Genomic DNA, 26977 nt, shown 5'->3' with positions numbered 1-26977 from the left:
TGTCAAATGTGTAAATCTGTGGGATTCCACAGTAATTTGTCTACGACAAGGACAAGATTAGCTACTTCTACATCCAGAAATTATGCATGAAGAGTGAAGATTGTGGACACAGTGGCAAAAGACAAATGTTTTTTTCACAAGAATCTCAAGCTGCTCTTCACTCTAGCGGTGACATCACGCACTCTAAACTGCGCAATACACACCCATTATAAAGTCAGAAAAGGAGTGAAAAAATCATAAAAGTTAAAATGGGACAGTTCAAAAAGTATAAAAGATATCAAAAAGCTGAATAATGCGGCAATAGATCAGGATTTTCTCAACATTTTAAAGTTTAAATGGTGTCTGTAGCTGAAAGTATGAGGAAGTAGAAGGATTTGAAAGTTGAAGAGAATTTGAACATTTTCTCCATAGAAACCCATTCAAAATAAATATTGCAAAAAGCTTAATAATTCATAAAGTTTAAAGGTTAGAAATATGAAAAGTCATAGCACCCCTCTGCTGAAAGAGCTGAACATTTTGATAGTTGAACGGTTTCTGTAGCTTAAAATATGAAGGAGCAGAAGAGTTTCAAAAAGCGTACGGAAGAAATATAATTATTATTAAAAAAATAAGAAGAAGTATAAAGATTTGAAGAACAATAGTTGGAATGCTTAACAGCATTCCAACAATAAAGATTTGAAGAACAATAGTTGGAATGCTTAACAGCATTCCAACAATGAGAGTCATGAGGTCGAAGGAACTGCCCAAGGAGCTCAGAGACAGAATTGTGGCAAGGCACAGATCTGGCCAAGGTTACAAAAGAATTTCTGCAGCACTCAAGGTTCCTAAGAGCACAGTGGCCTCCATAATCCTTAAATGGAAGAAGTTTGGGACGACCAGAACTCTTCCTAGACCTGGCCGTCCAGCCAAACTGAGCAATCGTGGAAGAAGAGCCTTGGTGAGAGAGGTAAAGAAGAACCCAAAGATCACTGTGGCTGAGCTCCAGAGATGCAGTAGGGAGATGGGAGAAAGTTCCACAAAGTCAACTATCACTGCAGCCCTCCACCAGTCAGGGCTTTATGGCAGAGTGGCCCTGCAGCTGTTTTTCAGCTGCAGGGACAGGACGACTGGTTGCAATTGAAGGAAAGATGAATGCGGCCAAGTACAGAGATATCCTGGAAGAAAACCTCTTCCAGAGTGCTCTGGACCTCAGACTGGGCCGAAGGTTCACCTTCCAACAAGACAATGACCCTAAGCACACAGCTAAAATAACAAAGGAGTAGCTTCGGAATAACTCTGTGACCATTCTTGACTGGCCCAACCAGAGCCCTGACTTAAACCCAATTGAGCATCTCTGGAGAGACCTGAAAATGGCTGTCCACCAACGTTCACCATCAAACCTGACGGAACTGGAGAGGATCTGCAAGGAAGAATGGCAGAGGATGCCCAAATCCAGGTGTGAAAAACTTGTTGCATCATTCCCAAGAAGACTCATGGCTGTACTAGCTTAAAAGGGTGCTTCTACTCAATACTGAGCAAAGGGTCTGAATACTTATGACCATGTGACATTTCAGTTTTTCTTTTTTAATAAATTTGCAAAAATTTCAACATTTCTGTTTTTTTTCTGTCAAGATGGGGTGCTGAGTGTGCATTAATGAGAAATAAAATGAACTTTTTTGATTTTAGCAAATGGCTGCAATGAAACAAAGAGTGAAAAATTTAAAGGGGTCTGAATACTTTCCGTACCCACTGTATATCAGAGATCTCCTCCATCACTGGGCCCATAGAACAAGCGCACTAGCGTTTCCTTTAACCCCGCCTCCCAGCCCGCAGGCTCATCCACATGGACAGAGGAAGGGAAATCACTCTGCATTCAGCTGTTAGTGCATTTTACAACTTTTAGAACCTAATCATTTAAACAAGGGCCAATCAAGTGTTCATACTGGGATGTTGATTCACCTCAAAGACAATTATCCACTGAGTCACAGGTGTCTCTTTTCCAATGTAAGGCTCCTAACGTCTATCCTAACCACTTCTCCTTGACCTTTATGGAATTTACTGATGCTTCTTGTTATTGAGAACGAGAATTTGTTCGACAGTTCTCTATATTTACTGTTCATTTTATTTCGTTTTCTGTTTTTTACTTATTTGTTACATGTTCAAAGTAAATAAATACATATGAAGTTAAACTAAAGGATTGTCACTGTCTGTTCATATTCATCAACATGAATCCCATTACTTTATGACTGTATGAGTATAATTGTTAAATCTGTGTAAGATAAACACATCGTTTGTTTTCATGGACGGCCGAATGGTGCGTCACTTTAAATGTTGCCGCCACAAGGAATTGTGGGTCGGAATCATCTTCTTTCCTTTTGTACAGGAAGGTCCAGTGTTTCCTATGCTAAAGGAGCTAATACAGGAAGCATTGAAGCACCTTTCCTTAGCATTTAGAGAATTCAAAAAGCTCTTATCATAGCGGCCACTTAGATACTTCCGGGTCATTTCACTCAGTTAGGAACCTTCCTAAGCAAAAAGGACTTTCCGTTACAGCCTAAGTCTGAGGAAAAGTCTTTTTGGGCCCCATGGCGTCACGTGATCGACCCAGAAGTTGGAATTCCACCATTGGCCACGACGTCAAATTTGCCACAAAGACTGCCACTCTTCCTGGGGACTTGGTCCAAACATGACAAGAGCAACAAGATTAATGCACGCTACCAAAATAAAAGCTTACCTCAAGTTTGATAGACACATTCGCCAAGGAGTTAACCTCTCTCCACTCACCAACAGCAATAAAGATACTTGTCTCTACATCACGTACGCTAAACTACCCACAAACACACTTGAAAATATAATAAGTCTGTTTGTTCAATGCAATTTAAAGGGTTCTGATATCATTGAGACATCTCTATACAATAAACAAGTCTTCTTTACACCATTTCCAATACATTTCTGCCAGGTTACTTTTGACTTACAGTTGTGTGAAACAGTGTTTGCCCCCTTCCTGATTTCTTATTTTTTTGCATGTTTGTCACACTTAAATGTTTCAGATCATCAAACAAATTTAAATATTAGACAAAGATAGCACAAGTAAACACAAAATGCAGTTTTTAAATGAAGGTTTTTATTATTAAGGGGAAAAAAAAATCCAAACCTACATGGCCGTGTGAAAAAGTGATTGCCCCCTAAACCTAATAACTGGTTGGGCCACCCTTAGCAGCAACAACTGCAATCAAGCGTTTGCAATAACTGGCAATGAGTCTTTTACAGCGCTGTAGAGGAATTTTGGCCCACTCATCTTTGCAGAATTGTTGTAATTCAGCCACATTGGAGGGTTTTCGAGCATGAACCGCCTTTTTAAGGTCATGCCACAGCATCTCAATCGGATTCAGGTCGGGACTTTGACTAGGCCACTCCAAAGTCTTCATTTTGTTTTTCTTAAGCCATTCAGAGGTGGACTTGCTGGTGTGTTTTGGATCATTGTCCTGCTGCAGAACCCAAGTGCGCTTCAGCTTGAGGTCACGAACAGATGGCCGGACATTCTCCTTCAGGAGTTTTTGGTAGACAGCAGAATTCATGGTTCCATTTACCACAGCAAGTCTTCCAGGTCCTGAAGCAGCAAAACAGCCCCAGACCATCACACTACCACCACCATATTTTACTGTTGGTATGATGTTCCTTTTCTGAAATGCTGTGTTACTTTTACGCCAGATGTAATGGGACATACACCTTCCAAAAAGTTCAACTTTTGTCTCGTCAGTCCACAGAGTATTTTCCCAAAAGTCTTGGGGATCATCAAGATGTTTTCTGGCAAAACTGAGACGAGCCTTTATGTTCTTTTTGCTCAGCAGTGGTTTTCATCTTGGAACTCTGCCATGCAGGCCATTTTTGCCCAGTCTCTTTCTTATGGTGGGGTCATGAACACTGACCTTAATTGAGGCAAGTGAGGCCTGCAGTTCTTTGGATGTTGTTCTGGGGTCTTTTGTGACCTCTTGGATGAGTCGTCGCTGCGCTCTTGGGGTAATTTTAGTCGGCCGGCCACTCCTGGGAAGGTTCACCACTGTTCCATGTTTTCGCCATTTGTGGATAATGGCTCTCACTGTGGTTCGCTGGAGTCCCAAAGCTTTCTCATTTGTTCCTGAATTTCTTTGGATCGCAGCATGATGTCTAGCTTTTGAGGATCTTTTGGTCTACCTCACTTTGTCAGGCAGGACCTATTTAAGTGATTTCTTGATTGAGAACAGGTGTGGCAGTAATCAGGCCTGGGTGTGGCTAGAGAAATTGAGCTCAGCTTTCCAAAGATGTGATAAACCACAGTTAATTTATGTTTTAACAGGGGGGGGGGGGGGGGCAATCACTTTTTCACACAGGGCCATGTAGGTTTGGATTTTTTTCCCCCCTTAATAATAAAAACCTTAATTTAAAAACTGCATTTTGTGTTTACTTGTGTTATCTTTGTCTAATATTTAAATTTGTTTGATGATCTGAAAAATTTAAGTGTGACAAACATGCAAAAAAATAAGTAATCAGGAAGGGAGCAAACACTTTTTCACACAACTGTATGTCTGTCTGATCTTGAGTCCTTGCATTGCTCATAATTATGCCTTGGAATAGTTTCATCTTAGTGATAGTACTCACTTTTACAGTACAACTACTGAAAGCAGCCTGATGTCTTGAAAAAAGCAGCTTATAGTGTGGTGTTATTATTTTACATAACAGTTTTATCTTATTGTATCTTAAAACATGTGACCACACCACATGCCTTTTATTATGAAAGTTCTCGTGTCAGCTGGAAGGGTTCTAATCTTGACTCTGCATGAGGAGTTTCAGGGACTGTATATGAAGAAAAAGAAAAAGGGAAATGTACTTGCAAACTGATGCCATGAAAAAAAGGAGAAGACACTTTTTTCTGCTCAATAGAGCAGCATAAAACACACCCTATTCCCCCACCTGTGCTTCAGTGTGACGGATTAAAGAGGCAGATAATCACGGTTAACAGGTGAGTTGGAGATGAGCAAATGGCAGTTCAAGTACAACAGAAACAACTAAATGTGAGGTATGAGCCAAAACTCCAAACCAACAACCTGATACCAGCAGAGGGTAAATAAGGTCCATGCAACATGCATGCTTACTGTACACACTGAAGTATGCGATAATAAGAAGAGGAAATGTCTAGTGTCTCATCAGCGTGGTAAAAAGCACACATGTTCTATCATTAAACACATGTACAAATATAGATTATTACTTCTATATTCATTCTTCAGACTGAAGGAAAGGAATTCATCCCACTGATGGGGATGTAAAGAGACTGGAGTTTGAAATGCAGGTTTAGTCAAATGCAAGCCCTCATTCTGATTTTGGGACATCTCAGTGCGTGAACTGCTTTCAATAAGAGGGTTGACTGTTGAAGATTCACTGGATTCCTCCTGCAGCAACACGGGACTATAGGAATGTAGAAACAAAAATCGTGGGTTGGTTCTATTTGAAGTCAGCGATCTCAGTGTGCTGATTGCTGTTGAGTTTGGACTGTTTAAAATACAACAAACCTGACCAGTAGTAGGGCTCAGGTTTGAAGGTACATGTCTCAACTCTTAGTGTCAAAGGTCCTTGAGGGATTTGACAGCCTTGGCCAGGTTGCTGTAGAACTCAGCCATGCTGGAGGGGAAGAAGGAGTCGACCACGGAGCGAGGGAGGAAGCCACCCAGGTCCGTCTGGAAGAAGCTGAACACCTGGGTTTTGTTGGGCTCTCTAGAAGAAACAAGGCAAGGCAAGTTTATTTGTATAGCACATTTCAACAACAAGGTAATTCAAAGTGCTTCACATAAAACCATTAAAAGCATCAAAACATAAGGCAAAAGAAAATGAGATTAAAACACTAAAAAGCAGTGTAAGAAATAAAATACAGTAGTATAGTAAAATGCAGAAATTGATTAATATCCTTGAATATGGTTCAATTAAAGGCAGCAGCAAACAATCTTGATTTAAAGGAGCTGAGGGTCTCAGCAGACCTGCAGCTTTCTGGGACTTTGTTCCAGATATGTGGAGCAGAACACCTGAATGCTGCTTCTCCATGTTTAGTTCTGACTCTGGGAACAGAAAGTAGACCGGTCCCAGACGACCTAAGGGGTCGGGATGGTTTTTAAGGTAGCAACAGATCAGAGATGTGTTTTGGCCCTAAACCATTCAGTGCTTTATAAACCAGCAGCAGGATTTTAAAGTCAAGTCTTTGCTGGACAGGAAGCCAGTGCAAAGACCTCAGAACTGGAGTGATGTGATCCACTTTCTTGGTCTTAGTGAGGACTCGAGCTGCAGCGTTCTGAATCAGCTGCAGCTTTCTGATTGACTTTTTACAGAGACCTGTAAACACACCGTTACAGTAGTCCAGTCTACTGAAGATAAATGCATGGACAAGTTTTTCCAAATCCTGTTGAGACATAAATCCTCTAATCCTTGATATATTCTTCAGGTGATAGGAGGCTGATTATGTAATTGTCTTGATATGGCTGTTCAGGTTGAGGTCTGAATCCATAACTACACCTAGATTTCTGGCTTGGTTTGTGGTTTTTAACATCAGTGATTGAAGCCGTTCGTCCTTGGTACCAAAAACAATTACTTCTATTTTATCTTTGTTTAATTGAAGAACATTCTGGCACATCCAGTTGTTGATTTGTTCAATGCAGTGACCCAGCCCTTTTATGGGATTATAGTCCCCTGGTGATATAGTTATGTAGATTTGTGTGTTGTCTGCATAATTATGATAACACACTTTGTTGTTTTCCATAATCTGAGCTAGTGGAAGCATGTAGATGTTGAACAGAAGAGGCCTCAGTATTGAACCTTGGGGAACACCACATGTCATTTTAGTCAGCTCTGATGTGTAATTAGCTACAGATACAAAGTATTCTGGGTCCTTCAAGTAGGATTCAAACCAGTTAAGTGCTGTGCCAGAGAGTCCCACCCAGATTTTTAGTCTTTCTAGTAGTATGGCATGGTCGACCGTGTCGAATGCGGCACTGAGATCCAGTAATACTAAGACTGAACTTCTGCCATTGTCTGTGTTTAAGTGGATGTTGTTGAAAACCTTAACAAGAGCAGTTTCAGTACTGTGGTGCTGTCAAAAGCCTGACTGGAAGACATCAAAGCAGTTATTTACGGCCAAGAAGTTGTTCAGCTGTTGAAAAAACGTTTTTTCAATTATTTTACTTAAAAATGGGAGGTTTGATATTGGCCTATCATTTTTCATTGTTGCGGAGTCTAAACTAGCCTTCTTTAGGAGCGGTTTAATAACTGCAGTTTTTAGGGCTTGTGGGAAGACACCTGAAAGAAGGGATGTGTTTACAACAGGGGTCACCAACCTTTTTTAAACTGAGAGGTACTTCAAGGGTCCGAGTAGTACGAAGGGCTACTTATTTGATACAAACTTCCTGAATAACAAAGTTGCACAGATCACCTTTTAATAATAATAATATATGTGAAGAGACTGTTTGATCACATGTCAGTTAATTATTCCTCACAATAATTATTAATAATGATTTCCACAACAATGATGGTAGTATAGCTACACATACATATTTAAACATGCAACTTTTATTTCTGTACTGAAAATAAATGTAGGACCTCTACCTATGACTACCATCTTGATTACCATCTTGATTTCTACTTTTACATTAACATAGCACCAGATGCAGGAGAAGGACTCGTTGCAGGAGTCTGTCTGTATTTAGTTTTTTTGTAAATGTTTCAACATTTGAAAGTCAGAGGTATCACATCTCTGATATTTTTGTATCATCACATGATTAAAGCCGGTTACTTTTGCACATAGCGCCTGCTGGTGAATGATCCAGTGGTAATGTAGAAATTTTGGGAAGTCTGGGTCACCTTTGCATTGCGCAATGAAGCCGCATGCCGGCCCGTCATCGCGGGAGCCCCGTCTGTTGTCACCGACACCAGCTTTTCCAACGGTACCTTTTTCTCCACGAAGAAACTAGTAACCAGTCTTGTCTATAGCCGAGCGGGGGATCCAACCCTCCTAGGCGCGCGAGCGTCTTCGGGCGCCCGCGTTCAAACCTCTAGTCTGGGCCTTTTCGGTCGGATTGCGTTGCCTCGCCTCTACCCCCGCCACCCCTGAGTTGTTGCCCCGCGGCCTGTTCCGAGGATTTACGGACCTGACGACGGGGTGCGCTCGCGGCGCGCGTCTGGCGCCAACGGGAAGCGCCCGCGATTCGGAACCTGAAAACCTAGTGCGGCGGCCTCGTCCTGGCTGTCCGCCGTGCGCCTCCGGGTACCCAACTCTCTTATGACAAGAAATACTGTCATTTTAAAATCTATACTAATGCAAGCGTTTTTGATTAAAAAAGAACAGCAACTACAATTTTAGACGGAGCTCCAATGGTGACTAGTGCTATTTTTAGAACATGTCTCGCGGGCGACTCACGTGGTGCCCGCGGGCACCGTGTTGGCTACCTCTGGTTTACAATTTGTAAAAGATCAGTGGTCATGCAGTTTGCAATATTTTTGAAAAAGTGTGTTGGTAGAATATCCAAGCAGCAGGAGTATGACTTCAGATGTTGTATAATGTCTTCTAGGCTTCTACGGTCGATTGAATGAAATTGTGTCATGATATTTGAATGGATGTTATTCAGAGAAGGGGACAACACATATCCTGTGGTTGGTGTGGAGGCACTGACTGCTTGTCTAATTTACTGAATTTTGTCAGTAAAAAAGGAGGCAAATTGAGGTGGATTGGAGCTCAGCAGCTACTGACACTCAAGGGTTTGTTAGCCTGTCAACAGCAGCCAATAAGGCGCGTGTATTGTTATTGTTTTTGGTTATGATGTCAGAGAAGATTGCATTTATAAGTTCCAAATTATAATTGCGAAGTCTCTCTTTATAGATGTCACAGTGAACCTGGAGATTTGTTTTTTGCCACCTGCGCTCAGCTTTCCGACACTCTCGTTTCTCTATTCTGAGAGAACAAGAGAAAATGTGTCCTACAGCGGAGAGGAACAAACCACACACTGGACTTGCTTGGTGTCAGTGTACTCACCCTGAGATGGGGACACAGATGCAACCACATGGATGGTTAAGTCCTCTCACGTAGCCAGACTGGGGCGGACAGCCCGGGTGACTCACGTTGGTGGCTGTTTGAGAGGACACAAAACACACATGCACATACACATTTGTCTACATTATGCTGATATTGTGAGATCTGTGGCTCTCAACCAAAACTAAACAGAGTGCCTGAAGAATTTCCTTTCCATTAAAATGAGACACTCCAGACACAAAAAACCTTTATGCACAGATCACATTTTGAGACTTTGGGCTATTTGGCTACTTTCAGACTAGTGGAAAGAAAACATCCAAAGTACATGTTTACGTGAGTATTTAAACATAACATTTCAGAAAAGTTGTAATACAAAAAACAATTGTCTTAATGCAAGTAATCAACTGGGGAAGTTTCATGGTGATAAGTATTAGCTAACATCATATTCACCTGCAGTGACCCTTAAAGTGGCTGATTATAGCCACGCTTTTACCAAAATCATTTTGGAGCAACACCAAATGAACCAACACTGTAGCAGAGCTTTACTCAGATTACTCTGAGCAGCTTGATGGGAATGAACTACAACATGATCAGTGTCTGATGAAGTTAGTTGTTCCAAATGTTTTTAAGGTGTATTACTACCATGAGCCAGTAGCACACATGTGGAAATGTGACTGGTAAAGCATTGGAAATTTGAAACAGATTTGCGTGATCAGCATCTCTAAGCTCTACCAGTCAGTCAAATTTCATACCGCAGGGCTAATTCATTTTTTTATATATATTTTTTATCTGTGTATAAACCCTGGTTCATTTAGTACAGCAGACTTATCAATAAGTACTAACTTAAGACTTGAACTAGGTTCCTACAGTGTGAATGCAGGTTCAATTCTTGAGTTCCTATTAATCTGTCCATCCTTAATGTGTGACATTTAATGTATTTATTCTGTTCATGTTTGTAGTGTATCTGCAACATAGTTAAATCTCATACAGCCTTGTCACAATCACTTCCACAGGTAAAACAGTCCAGCCTCTGCTGCATGGCACAATGAATCTCAGGAAGTACAAAGGAAACAAACAGGAAGTAGATGAGACAGGAATGAGTCGCTACGCACCATTTGATGAAATGGTGCCATCTTCGTATTGCTTCACTAAAATAACATCTACAAAGTCTCGTGGAGCTATGATACCCATAGCTGCTGAGGGCGTGACTGTTCGGCATATAGAGATGTCCTGGAGAGAGAGGGAGACAAGGGAATGGTCTCAAAGACTGGGTCGAACAAAGCAAAAGCAAATGAATAACAACTCTCGTATCACATGTATGCAATTAAAGCTGGACCGGGCTACATTTTCTGTCTTTTCTTTTTCTTAAGTATGTGGATCTGTTTGGAGCTGTAGCTATTGGGTTAACGGCAAAGCTGATGTAGTCACTGCGACACCAAGGTCCACAAGAAGACAACATACAGCATTTCACTGACTGTGCCACAGTTAACACCACGTCAGCTTGTGTGGTGAAACAATATGTTACACTCTCTATATACAGCACTGCCGCTGTAGAAGAGTGGGACAAAGACTGTCTTATAATGGAGTCCACGCAGCCCACTAATCCATGATGAGCGCACTGTTCGACATGTGCGTAAAATCACCACACCGGGCAACATATCACCTACTGTCTCAGCATATTTAACACAGAATGAGGGTGAGTAGAAACGCATGAAGGACGCGCAGAAACCCAGAATGCCACTGCCCCGGTCATCCCTCTGAGGTGGGCCATGTAAGAGGATAAAACACTCTGCAAAGGCTCCACTCCCGTGACACTGTTTGTGTGACGCACACAAAATGTATGGTCACATTTTTGTTATTAGATTCATATTTGAACGAATTTCTGTGATTTGCCTATCATAATTAAACTTCCTTTAGAAGTGTATTTTTATCTATGCCCAGTAGGTGGCAGTGGAGCGCTGTCGATCTGCCTCGCGACCAGAGATTTGTAGGTGCGCGTTCAGCGTCTTCTCATAGCTTGAGAGGACACTGAAGCGAGAAGCCACAGCGTTTGCCTGTTTCATTTATTTCCTGTTTTTCTCAGGTTAGTAACATGAAAAGTGCACAAAAGACACATGAATTCAGGACCAATGTGTACGTAACATTTGTATAGAGTATTTTGTGTTTTTTATGTAGTTGTTTGATCGCTACTGACTGTTAAGACTGACTGTTGAGTGCTAGCTAAGCTAATAGTAGCCCTGTGTTACATCCCTTGTTTTTATCTGGCTCCTACACAATGAACTTTTTCTTTATGATGAAATGAATCGACTCTTTATGTTCTGTTAGGTCGATCCATACTAAATATGTTAATTAATGTGACTGTAATATGTATATAAGTGTTGTGAATGTTTGTTAGCATTTGTTAGCTGTTCGCTGTACTGGTGACGCACCGCCGCCATTTGGAAGAGTGTCTGTCTCACGTACGCCACAGTGGCTGTGAGCACATTGCCAAAGTGCAGTTAGGAGGGTTTTAGCCCAAGAGACAACAGATATGTTGATCAAACATGTAATAATAGTAGTGTAACCTTTGTTATTTTGTTTATTACAACATAATATATTTTTCCTGTGTTTTGAAATGGAGAAACATATACAGAAGACTGTTTTCACTTAAAGAAGTGTAAAAATAAAGATAGCTTGAGAGGACACTGAAGCGAGAAGCCACAGCGTTTGCCTGTTTAATTTATTTCCTGTTTTTCTCAGGCACAAAATCTATGATCAGGCCCATTCATGCTGGGACCTGTAACATTTGCTTATGTGATGGTGTCACGCAGCCAGTGAGACAGACGCTGTTTTGACTGAGCCACCACCACGTCATCTCCAATTGAAAGGTGGGATGAACTATGGCAAAGCACTTGGCGAGCGGCGTTTTGCCCCCATTCTTTACTCATCGCAGCAAAAATAACGTGGAGCTACAGAAGTCAGAGACTGTCATCTCAGCAAAAACAATTCTCCCTTCGTACCCTCCGTGGCTGGCAGATATGGCTGCAGCATACACTTCAGCTGTAGATGGGCCAAACAGTTATCTACCAAGGTTTGAAGGTATGTTAACATGATAGGCATGGGACATGACATGAGATCCACAATATCTAAATGAACATGAGACTCAATTTACACTGGTTGTGGGATGAACCTCTGAGACGTTAGGTCTGCAGAGTGGTATACATCATACATGGTGGTAGGTGTCTGTGTGAGCCACCAAAGCAGCAGGCTCCTGGCTATTTCCAGCAGCCATGCTGAACACCTGCACCGTTTGTTGATATGTGCTGCCGCTGTCATATTTCCTGTCCTCACCATGTCTGTTTGAAACAAAGCGGTTCTGTACTTTTAGCACTGTGGATAGCTCCAGACAGATTACATGGAGGGATGGAGGATTCCACATTTTCCTCACAACATGAGACACATCCCATCCATCCAGAGAGTGACCCGTCTGCGCACACCGATATGTGTGACGTCACTGTCCCAAGGGAAAACCACAGTATGCCAGGTCTGAGTGCATTCAGGGAGGGAGTCACCATTCACCTTTGGTGCCAAACTGGATTGAGGCGCAGGGCCCCAAACGACGACATCTTTCCCAGGGGTCAACCATACGGTTTGTGGACATCATGCCTAGAGGGCGCATCACTAACAGCACCATCACCACTCTGTAGGCACAATGTGGGACAACAAAGAGTTCAGCGCATTCCGCTTGGCGTGAGACAGCTTTGCTCTCATGGCGACCAAACTCATATCCACACCGGGGTAAATCAACGACCTCTTCTGCCAGTTTATGGCTAGACACTGTGTTTGCAGTGTAGTAGGACTTCCACTGCACTCTTTTTTGGTACAGCATGATGGTAATCAGCGATGGAATGTAACTAAGTACATTTACTCAAGTACCGTACTTTCCTACATTTTTAGATGCTACTTTCTACTCCATTGCATTTCAGAAGGAAATGTTTTTTTACTTCACTACATTTATTATAGTGAGTAAATGAAAAACAATGCTTCACCATATATTACACCAGCCAACAGTATCTTACATGTGGCATCAATAATAATGATAATAATAATCTATTATTACAATCATACATCTTTGATTAAAATCTAAAGAAATGTGACTACTGTATGGACTGAAACCTGGGTTAACATATACAGAATGGTCATGACAAAACATCCTGTAATCAGAAGAGAGAAATTAGTAACACACCTCTGTGATTTGTTCCAAAAGCTCAAACTTTTTGACATTATTGTCCCACTTGACTCGGAGCCCATTGGGTACTGGTTTGAGACACTGCCACACTCTCTCTGGGCTGCCACCGACAACCCCCTCCCCCTTATAACTGCAGAGGAAGACAGACGAGGACATGGTCAGGAGAGCAGTCTATCTGCTGCAAATGAGATGATACGTTATTGGACAGGCACATGATTTAACCCCTCCACACAGATTTTGGTTAGGACCACACCTTCCTTAAACATAACATGGTCAATTGATAGCTAATTATACTTAAACAATGACATTCTAACTAATGAAATGATTAGAGATGCTATAAATTGTGTTATTTTAACGTTATAAACCATTCATTAGCAACAACAGGGATGCAAATATCTGGTCCATAGTGTTGCTAGATATTTTACAATCGATTTCTTAAAGGGTTACAAATCATTTAGTAATCATAAAAAATACTTAATACAGTAAATACAATGTTATAATGTGTGCAACAATAGACTGTTTAAAATAACATAATAAAATAATAAGAGATGCACTGCTACTGGTATCGGAGATCGGTCCGACACTGCCTCAAAAGGATCAGGTATCGGGACTATGGGTCAATCTGGTATCGGATACTATCATTTTGGTAAATAACAATTCAGTACATTTACAGGTGCTGGTCATATAATTAGAATATCATCAAAAAAAGTTGATTTATTTCACTAATTCCATTCAAAAAGTGAAACTTGTCTATTATATTCATTCATTACACACAGACTGATATATTTCAAATGTTTATTTCTTTTAATTTTGATGATTATAACTGACAACTAAGGAAAATCCCAAATTCAGTATCTCAGAAAATTAGAATATTGTGAAAAGGTTCAATATTGAAGACACCTGGTGCCACACTCTAATCAGCTAATTAACTAAAAACACCTGCAAAGGCCTTTAAATGGTCTCTCAGTCTAGTTCTGTAGGCTACACAATCATGGGGAAGACTGCAGACTTGACAGTTGTCCAAAAGACGACCATTGACACCTTGCACAAGGAGGGCAAGACACAAAAGGTCATTGCAAAAGAGGCTGGCTGTTCACAGAGCTCTGTGTCCAAGCACATTAATAGAGAGGCGAAGGGAAGGAAAAGATGTGGTAGAAAAAAGTGTACAAGCAATAGGGATAACCGCACCCTGGAGAGGATTGTGAAACAAAACCGATTTCAAAAATGTGGGGGAGATTCAGAAAGAGTGGACTGCAGCTGGAGTCAGTGCTTCAAGAACCACTACGCACAGACGTATGCAAGACATGGGTTTCAGCTGTCGCATTCCTTGTGTCAAGCCACTCTTGAACAACAGACAGCGTCAGAAGCGTCTCGCCTGGGCTAAAGACAAAAAGGACTGGACTGCTGCTGAGTGGTCCAAAGTTATGTTCTCTGATGAAAGCAAATTTTGCATTTCCTTTGGAAATCAGGGTCCCAGAGTCTGGAGGAAGAGAGGAGAGACACACAATCCACGTTGCTTGAGGTCCAGTGTAAAGTTTCCACAGTCAGTGATGGTTTGGGGTGCCATGTCATCTGCTGGTGTTGGTCCACTGTGTTTTCTGAGGTCCAAGGTCAACGCAGCCGTATACCAGGACGTTTTAGAGCACTTCATGCTTCCTGCTGCTGACCAACTTTATGGAGATGCAGATTTCATTTTCCAACAGGACTTGGCACCTGCACACAGTGCCAAAGCAACCAGTACCTGGTTTAAGGACCATGGTATCCCTGTTCTTAATTGGCCAGCAAACTCGCCTGACCTTAACCCCATAGAAAATCTATGGGGTATTGTGAAGAGGATGATGCGAAATGCCAGACCCAACAATGCAGAAGAGCTGAAGGCCACTATCAGAGCAACCTGGGCTCTCATAACACCTGAGCAGTGCCACAGACTGATCGACTCCATGCCACGCCGCATTGCTGCAGTAATTCAGGCAAAAGGAGCCCCAACTAAGTATTGAGTGCTGTACATGCTCATACTTTTCATGTTCATACTTTTCAGTTGGCCAAGATTTCTAAAAATCCTTTCTTTGTATTGGTCTTAAGTAATATTCTAATTTTCTGAGATACTGAATTTGGGATTTTCCTTAGTTGTCAGTTATAATCATCAAAATTAAAAGAAATAAACATTTGAAATATATCAGTCTGTGTGTAATGAATGAATATAATAGACAAGTTTCACTCTTTGAATGGAATTAGTGAAATAAATCAACTTTTTGATGATATTCTAATTATATGACCAGCACCTGTATATTTAGGTATTTATTTGTTATATTGTTTTATGGAGTTAAGAAAGCCAAGTTTAAGTCAAGTCTGATGTTGCCTCACACATAAAAGAATGATCCCCAGTCACGTCCACACAGTGAGGCATCGAGCTCAACTGCTATTGGATCGGTACCAGCCGATACCCAAATCCCAGGTATCGCTATCGGACCAGAGAAAGTTGCATCTTATGAGGGGAAAAAGTTTTAAAAAATCAATTGATAATAATGTAATTGATGAGTTTTGATATTAAAAACAGAGCCATGTTTCATAATTTTCCTCGTCGCACATTCATCATTCACAACACAAAATTGCCATTTATCATTGAAGGAAAGTGGCCTCAAGGGTGGGAGTAACAAGAAAGAATTTAAGGGAAGTGATGAAAATGTATGTGAAAAAGAGTGATACCTTTACAAAAGATAAAGAGAGAGAGAGAGAGAGAGAGAGACTTCTGGTGAGAACAACATGGCTGTGATTCTTTTCTAAAAAGCCCACTGTCTGCATCTGACTGATGTGACAGCTTAGAAGTCACTTCTAAGCTTTCATTAGCTTTCACAAGCACTTCTAAGCCATCAATAAGACAGCACTCTGTGGTGGCGAGATGAGCGGAGAATCAGAATCAGCTTTATTGGCCATGTATGCGTACGCATACATGGAATTTGTCTCCGGTTTCCACTCCGCTCTCAATGTACAAACACTATTTTACAATAAACAAGAAAAAATATATAAAGAATAAAACAGGGCAGCAAAAAAGTAGAACAGATGTAGGTATAAACATTTAACAGCTATATACAATATAAGTATAAATATATATCCAAAAAAAAGTGTATATATCAGTGGCGGGCCGTGCATTTTACACCTGGGCCTTCACTGCTGTCCTGCAGCTGAAATACCACCTTGTAACCACATTACGGCACCACAGCTATTATTCATTTTTAATGCTGTAACTATGTACGTCTTCGTATTAAACCGTTCGGTACGAGTCGTTTGAATAATGCTAGAGCATTTAGAAAATGCAAAAGCCTAAATTCAGGAAAATATAATGTTCTCAGCTTGTCTGGCTGTGGGATCCACCGTCATTCCTTAATGACAAGCCGCGATCCAAAGAGATTATTAAAGGATTTTACTTTAGTACTTGAACGTACTGCTCTGCAATGTCTTTCCTCGTCTCAGCACCCTCTCTCATGGTGCATCTCATTCAGTCAGAATGCATTTTGATTGGCTGAGCTGCATCACGTGATGTGATTCACTACCCATCAGCCTCTGCTGTTAAGTTTCGTTTCACGATAGTCACGTGCTCGCCCACTGACCAATCACAGCACACTCTGTACCTCGCGGGAAAGCTACACACGGACACTGAGCGGCATGTAATGCCGACGTCATTATAGGCCAGCGCGCAGAGTGTGCAGGCTTCTGGCTCTGTTCTTACCTAGTGACACAGAGGTGAAATCTGATTGGATAAAAGCTCTACTTAAAACAAGCTGCACTGGAAGCAGAGCAACTGAGGAAGACAGTAGCTGTGCAATGAGAAAATAAGATAATGGGAAAAATATTTTTATAAATTATAATACATGTAGTGTATTTAAGAAAAAATATTAAATTATAAAATAGATATAGCTTTGTGATTCTGTTTAGGCCAGCAGAGAAGGCCTTGCAGGCCCTGACGGCCCGCCACTGGTGTATATATACACACACACACACAGTTGTGTGAAAAAGTGTTTGCCCCCTTCCTGATTTCTTACTTTTTTGCATGTTTGTCACACTTAAATGTTTCAGATCATCAAACAAATTTAAATATTAGACAAAGACAACACAAGTAAACACAAAATGCAGTTTTTAAATGAAGGTTTTTATTATTAAGGGGGAAAAAAAATCCAAACCTACATGGCCCTGTGTGAAAAAGTGATTGCCCCCTAAACCTAATAACTGGTTGGGCCACCCTTAGCAGCAACAACTGCAATCAAGCGTTTGCAATAACTGGCAATGAGTCTTTTACAGCGCTGTAGAGGAATTTTGGCCCACTCATCTTTGCAGAATTGTTGTAATTCAGCCACATTGGAGGGTTTTCGAGCATGAACCGCCTTTTTAAGGTCATGCCACAGCATCTCAATCGGATTCAGGTCGGGACTTTGACTAGGCCACTCCAAAGTCTTCATTTTGTTTTTCTTAAGCCATTCAGAGGTGGACTTGCTGGTGTGTTTTGGATCATTGTCCTGCTGCAGAACCCAAGTGCGCTTCAGCTTGAGGTCACGAACAGATGGCCGGACATTCTCCTTCAGGAGTTTTTGGTAGACAGCAGAATTCATGGTTCCATTTACCACAGCAAGTCTTCCAGGTCCTGAAGCAGCAAAACAGCCCCAGACCATCACACTACCACCACCATATTTTACTGTTGGTATGATGTTCCTTTTCTGAAATGCCGTGTTACTTTTACGCCAGATGTAATGGGACATACACCTTCCAAAAAGTTAAACTTTGTCTCGTCAGTCCACAGAGTATTTTCCCAAAAGTCTTGGGGATCATCAAGATGTTTTCTGGCAAAACTGAGACGAGCCTTTATGTTCTTTTTGCTCAGCAGTGGTTTTCGTCTTGGAACTCTGCCATGCAGGCCATTTTTGCCCAGTCTCTTTCTTATGGTGGAGTCATGAACACTGACCTTAATTGAGGCAAGTGAGGCCTGCAGTTCTTTGGATGTTGTTCTGGGGTCTTTTGTGACCTCTTGGATGAGTCGTCGCTGCGCTCTTGGGGTAATTTTGGTCGGCCGGCCACTCCTGGGAAGGTTCACCACTGTTCCATGTTTTCGCCATTTGTGGATAATGGCTCTCACTGTGGTTCGCTGGAGTCCCAAAGCTTTAGAAATGGCTTTGTAACCTTTTCCAGACTGATAGATCTCAATTACTTTGTTTCTCATTTGTTCCTGAATTTCTTTGGATCGCAGCATGATGTCTAGCTTTTGAGGATCTTTTGGTCTACCTCACTTTGTCAGGCAGGTCCTATTTAAGTGATTTCTTGATTGAGAACAGGTGTGGCAGTAATCAGGCCTGGGTGTGGCTAGAGAAATTGAACTCAGCTTTCCAAAGATGTGATAAACCACAGTTAATTTATGTTTTAACAGGGGGGGGGGGGACAATCACTTTTTCACACAGGGCCATGTAGGTTTGGATTTTTTTTTCCCCTTAATAATAAAAACCTTCATTTAAAAACTGCATTTTGTGTTTACTTGTGTTATCTTTGTCTAATATTTAAATTTGTTTGGTGATCTGAAACATTTAAGTGTGACAAACATGCAAAAAAATAAGAAATCAGGAAGGGGGCAAACACTTTTTCACACAACTGTATATATATATATATATATATATATATATATATATATATATATATATATATATATATATATATATATATATATATATATATATATATATATATATATATATATATATATAACATAAACCTATAAACAATGGCAATGGAATTGAGGTGATAGAGCAAGTGGTGGTAATAGTGCAAACAGAGGCAGAGGCAATATGACTTATTAATTGTTCATCAGAGTGATGGCCAGTGGAAAGTGTCTGGTGGTTTTGGCATACAGAGCCCTGTAGCGCCTACCAGAGGGGAGGAGTTGGAACAGCTTGTGTCCAGGGTGTGAGGGGTCTGCAGTGACCTTTCCAGCCCTTTTCCTGAATCTAGAGGTGAACAAGTCCAGGATGGACGGCAGGCTGGAACCAATGATCCTCTCTGCAGACCTGACAGTCCGTTGCAGTCTGTTTCTGTCCTGTTTGGTGGTCGATCCAAACCACACAGTGATAGAGGAGCAGAGAACAGACTGGATGATAGTGGAGTAAAACAGGATCAGCAGCTCCTGAGGTAGGTTGAACTTCCTGAGCTGGTGCAGGAAGTACAACCTCTTCTGGGCCTTTTTCCTGATGGTGTTGATGTTGGGGGCCCACTTCAGGTTCCTGGGAGATTGTGGATCCCAGAAACTTGAAGGTATCCACAGCGGACACCGTGCTGTTGAGTATGGTGAGGGGGGGGGGGCAGTGTTAGGGGGCTCCTCCCGAAGTCCACTATCATCCCCACAGTTTTGAGCTTGTTCAGCTCCAGGTTGTTTCTGACCACACCAGAGGACCAGCTGTTCAACCTCCCGTCTGTATGCAGACTCATCACCGCCCCTGATGAGGCCGATGACCGTTGTGTCGTCTGTGAACTTCAGGAGTTTAACAGTTGGGTCCTCTGAGGTGCAGTTGTTGGTGTAGAGCAGGGGTCGCCAATTGGCGGGCCGCGGTCCGGATCCGGACGCCGTTGTATCCGGACCCAGGACCTAAAATCGATTTTATTTTGACAGGGCGCTTCTATTTTAACCGGCGCAGCTTTTTCAGCCTTTACGGCACTTGTTCAGCGGTGCAGGAAACGCACTGACCAATCGTTTTAAATCACATCACGTGATACAGCTCAGCCAATCAAATATGGGTATTCCGACACGTTTCCTGACTGGAGTGAGATGTACACACACCGGGGGAGAGACGACGAAAGAGAAGGAAGAGCAGGAGAATAATACATGAGTCAGAGAAGTTCACATAATGTTCTCCAAAAAGAGAAAAGTGGTCAAAGAGACCAGAGTCTTTAACCAAGAATGAACAGACTCTTATAGGTTCATTCTTCACACGGACAGTTTATAACCACTGTGTCTCTTATGTTTAGAGACCGTGACGATGATTGAAAGCGGTAAATGAAGCGACACTACGAGACAAAGCACAACTCTTTTGAGCAAACGCACCCACTCACATCTGATATGAAGTCACAGATAATAAACCTATATGACCTAATAGTAAACCTATAGTACAATATGATCAGAATCCTAACGCATGAATTCACTGACCAACAATGATGTTACCAGAGAGAATAGAGCTGAAAAAAGTTGTTTAATAACCACAGATAAAGTCCATGCTCACCGATTTATCTTTTTAGAAGATGAGAAAAATATAATATCGTGGCTTTTTTGATTGACATCACTTCACACCTGAATGAACTGAATTTAAAGCTGCAGGGCAATTCAGTGAAATAAATTTTTCTAAAATGAAGTAGCCTACTTTATTTTAAGATGCACATTTTTGAAAAGCTTTCCGTTATGTCAGTTATTCTTTAATGCAGCTCTTATTTTACTTGAAATTAGAGAACATGTATTTATGTATTTCTATGTATTATTTATAATCCATCCAGTTCAATTTGAAAACTGAGAATAATAATTGTTAAAATATAATTGATGTATACTTTCTTTATTTGATTTGACAGTTGTTGACTACACAGAGATGTTACTAGGCTTCTTGAATATATATATATATATATATATATATATATATATATATATATATATATATATATATATATATATATATATATAGCACTAAATAGCGCAAGTTAGATATTATTGTAATGTTCCGGACCTTTGCCCGAGGAGATTTTCTCAATCTGGACCTTTTGGAATTTTAATTGAATACCCCTGGTGTAGAGGGAGAAGTGCAGTGGGGAGAGCACACATCCCTGGGGGGCGCCAGTGCTGATAGTCCGGGTGCTGGATGTGATTTTTCACAGCCTCACCTGCTGCGTCCTGTCAGTCAGGAAGTTAGTGATCCACTGACAGGTGGAGGCTGGCACAGTGAGCTGGGAGAGTTTGGGTTGGAGTATTGCTGGGATGATGGTGTTGAACGCTGAGCTGAAGTCCACAAACAGAACCCTTGCATATGACCCTGGGGAGTCGAGGTGTTGCAGCATGTAGTGCAGTCCCACACTGACTGCATCATCCACCAACCTGTTTGCACGGTAGGCAAACTGCAGGGGGTCCAGCAGGGGCCCTGTGATGTCCTTCAGATGGGTCAACAACATTTTCTGAAAGGATTTCATGACCACAGACTGACGTGGTCAGTCGACTGGCCTGTAGTCATTTAATCCTGTGATGGAGGATTTCTTGGGAACCGGGATGATCGTGGAGCGTTTGAAGCAGGAGGGGACTTCACAGAGCTCCAGTGATCGGTTGAAGATCTGTGTAAAGATGGGGGCCAGCTGGTCAGCACTGACTTTCAGGCACGAGGGTGACACACTGCCTGGGCCTGGTGCCTTCCTGATCTTCTGTCTGTGGAAGAGTCGACTCACATCCTCTTCGCAGATCCTCAGTGCCAGTGGGGGTCGGTTGGGAGAGGTGAGAAGGAGGCAGGGGGTGTAGGTGGTTGTTTGATGATGGGGCAGGTGGTGTGAAAGTGGGCTTATCAAACCTGCAGTAGAAAACATTCAGGTCGTCAGCCAGTTGGTGATTGGCCTCAGTGGGGGGATGGTCTCCTGTAGTTGGTGAGTACTTCCAGGCCTTTCCAAAGAGGTTCAGTCGGGTTCACTGCAGCCCTTTTAAACACTAGAACTGTATGAAGACTGAAATCCTACTCGTTGATAAATGCACAGCAATAGAAAATATTATAGAAACTGCAGATGCTCTTTTGTGCCATTCTTTAAGGCTATTTGATGGTTTCTTGGATTTCTAATGACCGAGTTAAAATTTGAGTTGGCTTATCTCTTTTGGGATTAAAAGGTGCTTATGGAATAGTTATGGTTCATTAGCACAAACACTGCGGTTTGAATGTTTATGAGTGGATCTATAGCCTGTACTTGGTGGTGAAGTTAACATTTGTGTAGACAATCAGACATGACAGTGAGAGTTATGCCTAATCACAAGTGTTTTCTGTTAGATTGTTTTATAAGGCAGGGCGATTTATTTATTACGACTTTATTCTTCATTCTCAGAAAACACCGATATGTTTTGAATATAAAGTTTTGAACATGAGCAGAAATCTTGCTGACACACAAGAGCAACTAAAGTCCAGGGATAATAAATAAATGACAACGTATCATTGAGGTGAATAAGTGTCACATATACATTTAAAGAGTTTTTTTTTTGACTGATTGATTAGTTGATTTGATAGACAGATCTGTAAAAATAGGTTTCTCCGTAAAGAATCACAAAATCCCCCTCTTTACATTTTGTGTTTACCAGAGATGTGTTCATAAGTTTCTTATAAAAGTCATAATCGATAACATTCTGAACGAAAAAATACTTTTTGGTGAGCAGATGATGGAGCTCACAAGTGAGCCCTCTCCTTTCTTCTCATTTCAACAGCAGAGCCAGTTAGTCAGGGGGTTATGGGAAAATATAGAAGTAGAACTTTACCCCACAAAAGCATCCCAATATGGACTAATACAAGCATGTTAATAAAGACAAAGAATGGAGGGAAAAAGGTATCTGGTTTATTATATGTTATGTTATGTTATATGATAATGGTTTGGACATATAATACTTTCACTGAGAAATACAATGTTTGCACTAAAAGGTAATATGACAGTAATTAAGGCAATGCTGCGAGCATTGATACTTTTGAATCAAAAGGAAAACCAGGTTATCATGTGGTCATTACAAAAATACCTTCATCAGTTATAGATGGATGTAGCTTTTAAGATGAAATAATGCAATAACAGATTAAGGACTATTCATCAGTTTGTTTCCACCCTTGAAGAGGAAACATACAGTTGCACTCACAATTATTCAACCCCCATTGCAAATTAGGTTTATTGACAAAATCTCAAAGAACAATTTAAATAGCTCAACACAAGCAATACTACAAGTGGTTTCTCCTAATTTAAGACAAAACAAAATGACATTGTTAATGACTACTGCAGTCTCAAAATGGTTCAACTTCTTCATGACGAGCATCTTTAGTACTTAGAGCACCCTTTTGCTGTTATGACCTGATGCAAAGCCAGACTCCAGGTTCTGTCAGCGTTCCTGAGGAATCTTAGCCCATTCCTCATGGGCAACGGCCTCCAGCTCTCCAATATTCTTGGGTTTGCGCACTGCAAACGCCTTCTTCAAATCCCACCAGAGATTTTCTGTGGGGTTCAAGTCAGGCGACTGTGACGGCCACTCCAGAATCTTCCAGGACTTTTTCTGAAACCAAGCCTTGGTGGACTTTGAAGTATGCTTGGGATCATCGTCTTGTTGGAAGGTCCAATGACGCCAAACTTTTTTTTTTTCCTGATACTTGATTGAATCAATCTTGCCCTCCACACACTGCAGGTTTCCAGAAGAAGCAAAGCAGCCCCAGAGCATCACCAAGCCACCGCCATGCTTGACTGTAGGCAGGGTGTTCTTCTCAGCGCATGCTTCGTTCTTCCTCCTCCAGACATACCGCTGATCCACAGAAGAGAAACCCAAAACTTCTGTGGCTTATTAATATGGTTATGAGCATATTGGAGCCGACTTTTCTTGTGCTTTTGGGTCAGTAGTGGTGTACGTCTTGGAGTTGGGGCATGGAGACCTTCAGCGTTTAGTATGCGCCTTACTGTGGAAACTGAAACCTCAGTGCCTGCTGCCACCAAGTCTTTTGCAGTCACTCGAGGGTTTTTGGCTACCTGCCTCCTCAGAAATCTGGTGGCAGCCGTTGATGGCTTCCTCTTTCTGCCACGTCCAGGTAGTGTAGCCAGCTTCCAACGGTGTCTAGCAACATTCAGTGCCTTTGCTATCTTTTTGTAGCAATGATCTCTTTTTGGACAATTCTCTTGACTTACCCATATTTCTAATATGCAATCAAACATCACTGCCAGTCCAGCTTTTTGATGTGTTCTATCTCAAGCACACCTGATGCAAATAATGAGGCCCTTGATTAGTTGCATCAGGTTTGCATGAGACAACACCTGATGAGGGATTCTATTAGAGGGATTTTAATAAATAAATTATGCATAGAATATGTTGTAACTCTGTTATGTTCATTCTGTACACATGATATCTATCGCACTTCTGTCCATCCTGATAGAGGGATCCTCCTCTGTTCCTCTCTCTAAGGTCTCTCCCTCTTTTCTCCCCGTTAAAGGGTTTTTTGGGGGAGTTCTTCCTGTTCCGATGCGAGGGTCCCGGGACAGAGGATGTCACATGTGTACAGATTGTAAAGCCCTCTGAAACAAATTTGGGATTTTGGACTATACAAAAATAAACTGAGTCGAATAGAATAGAATTGAACTAGTTCCCTGTATTTCAGAAGTCCACTTATGGCAAAAGAAGTTCATTTCAGAACGATGAACGAGATCTACCCGGGCAATGACTCCTTCCATCAAAGGTTAAACTTAGATTTGAATGTTGGTACTTTCTGTAATCACTTATATTATTAATTGGTAAACATTTTCATCACTTCATCACTCCCACCCTTGAGGACAAATTTGTGTTGTGAATGATGAATGTAAGACAGGGGAAATTATGAAACATGGCTCTGTGTTCATATCACAACCATCTTTTATGGTTGCATTTTTTGAAACATGCATTTTTAATCACCTCTATTTTTACCAATGAATTTATGTTTCTTTCACCCCTCATACGTTCTCACAACTCTGCGACAATTGGAACTTGAAATGTCTGACTTTCATACAAAACTGTGTTCAAACCACATTTGACAATCTAAGTATCTTGAAAAGTGGTATTAAAGTATCTGCTGGTAGCATCTAATAATATCTTTTGAATATCATGTAAAAGATTAAGTAGCATGGTGATTTTAAACTGTCTGCAGTTTTAGATATCATACTATGAAGGAAAGGTAGCTTTGTAAACACAAGCCCTGACTGATGTCCTGATTCTTGTGTTTACCGTCACATGACCTGAAAAGTTCCATCTACAGATATGATGCATTGTGTTCAACTGTTGATGAAATCTAAACGTGATGAGAAAAACAAAAGAAGTTGAGGTTTCTCACACATTCCCTGGGAACTCCGACGAGGGACGCCAAGACACAACCACGTCATTCTGCCAAAGAAAACAATTTACAGTGAGCTACATTTGCTTTAGTGTAATGAACAGCCCTGGTAAACACACAACATATTTCAAAAAGGCAAAAGAGGTCATGGGTCGTGTCTTTCTGCAGTCTTGAGGAGCGCGAGTGTGACAGAGGCCAGTATGAGGTGATGCACCATTGTCAGGAGCTTTTGCAGTATGTTAAGCAGTGCTGGCACTGTAAAGGGTCAGTGATGTTTTAAATAGTATTGTAACAGTCAGAGGTGGAACAGACAATGCATGATGTCTGTTTGTTGTGGAGGACTGTGTCGTCATCGCCTGTAGAGAGAGCATCACACCTTTAGTTTAGCTCTGTTAAACTGACAATATATATGCTGAATATCGATAACCTGAAACTAATTCACCATCTCATGTATTGTGACTTGGAAAAGGGAGGAAGAGTCTGTCTCAAGCAGACCCTGAGCCACCAGCACTCACTGGCAGATCTGTAGGAACTAACATCAATGAGTTCTCCAAGTCTGTACAGAACCAAGAGTTCCTTTAACGTTACACGTGCAGAATGAACTAAAGAGCTGATTCTAAAGTTCCGTCACGTGACGCAAGCTAACCTAGTCGGTGAGCAATGAATCAAGAAACGTTAACACCGAACAATGGAGCTACCCGCTGGTGCTCTGTGACCATACCAGAGAACAGCATGCGTCAGTGCACAGTGGATATTAACGTTACATGTCGTACGATTCCATATCAGACATTAGTAACAGAAAACATTTACCGATTTCTTGCAGACTTTCCAGCCAGACTCATCCGTCTTGTAACCCAGCAAGCAGTCACCCACTGCCTTCGCTTTATGTTCATAATCCATAGTAGTTGGTGTAAATTAACGTTACCTTGCTAACCTAGCGTTAATTCAATTGGCATTAACGTTAGCTGACGGCACAGCGGCTAATGGTGGATACACGATATCCTGTTATCTTTTAATTCAACAGAAACTCAAAGAGACACTGTAGCTGAGCTGTGCGACTCAAATGCAGCAGCGACAATTGAAGTTACTTAACATGAGCAAGTAGAACCGCTACTATAGAGCTAGCGTTAGCCAAAATGAATGAAATGTGCTATGCAATGCCCGCATCGTTCACTAACAAGCAGCTAGCTCACGTGTCTAATGGATATGACAACTCTGCCAGTTGCTGTTCACTGTAAACCTTTTATGGCCGTGCGACAGCCCACACCTGTCTCGGCCAGAACGTTTCAATTCGAAACTATTTGAATGAATTCCCTGAAATATAAGAATTGTTAGCAGCGGCGTCAAATCATTCAGAGATTTCTTTTTTGCCGGTATAGCTTTCAAAAGAAAACTCCATCTCACATACTTAAGCATTTATGAAAATGTATCATGCGCTATTACAAATCTTTCATTACATTTTCAATGTGTTCATTGATTTATTCAAGAATGTTGATATTGTTTTTTAACACAGCAAAACATTTACGTAAGCGAAAAGTACCAAGTATCTTATTTTGAAGGCAAAAATCCCCGACTCTTTCTCGTAATCTTGATGGCATCACGCACCTGCAGCTGGAGTCCTCGTATGTTGCAGCAGAGCAAGCTGGGAAT

General features: G+C 41.4%; 1 protein-coding gene across 1 annotated transcript; it reads right to left on the bottom strand.

Moving 5' to 3' along the window:
• Positions 1-5306: 5306 nt before the first annotated feature.
• On the bottom strand, positions 5307-26227 carry stard5 (StAR related lipid transfer domain containing 5). Its single transcript, XM_076110286.1, has 6 exons — positions 26138-26227; positions 25328-25377; positions 13248-13380; positions 10135-10252; positions 9026-9119; positions 5307-5727 (listed from the first exon to the last, which is right to left on the bottom strand). Exons 1-6 carry the CDS (start codon positions 26225-26227, stop codon positions 5577-5579), a joined length of 636 nt encoding a protein of 211 aa, XP_075966401.1. The 3' UTR covers positions 5307-5576.
• Positions 26228-26977: the final 750 nt, after the last annotated feature.

The sequence above is a fragment of the Anarhichas minor genome, unplaced genomic scaffold (assembly GCF_050575085.1).
Source record: "Anarhichas minor isolate MPS153535 unplaced genomic scaffold, ASM5057508v1 ptg000042l, whole genome shotgun sequence".
Classification (NCBI taxonomy): domain Eukaryota; kingdom Metazoa; phylum Chordata; class Actinopteri; order Perciformes; family Anarhichadidae; genus Anarhichas; species Anarhichas minor.
This window is presented reverse-complemented; position numbering and strand designations above follow the sequence as displayed.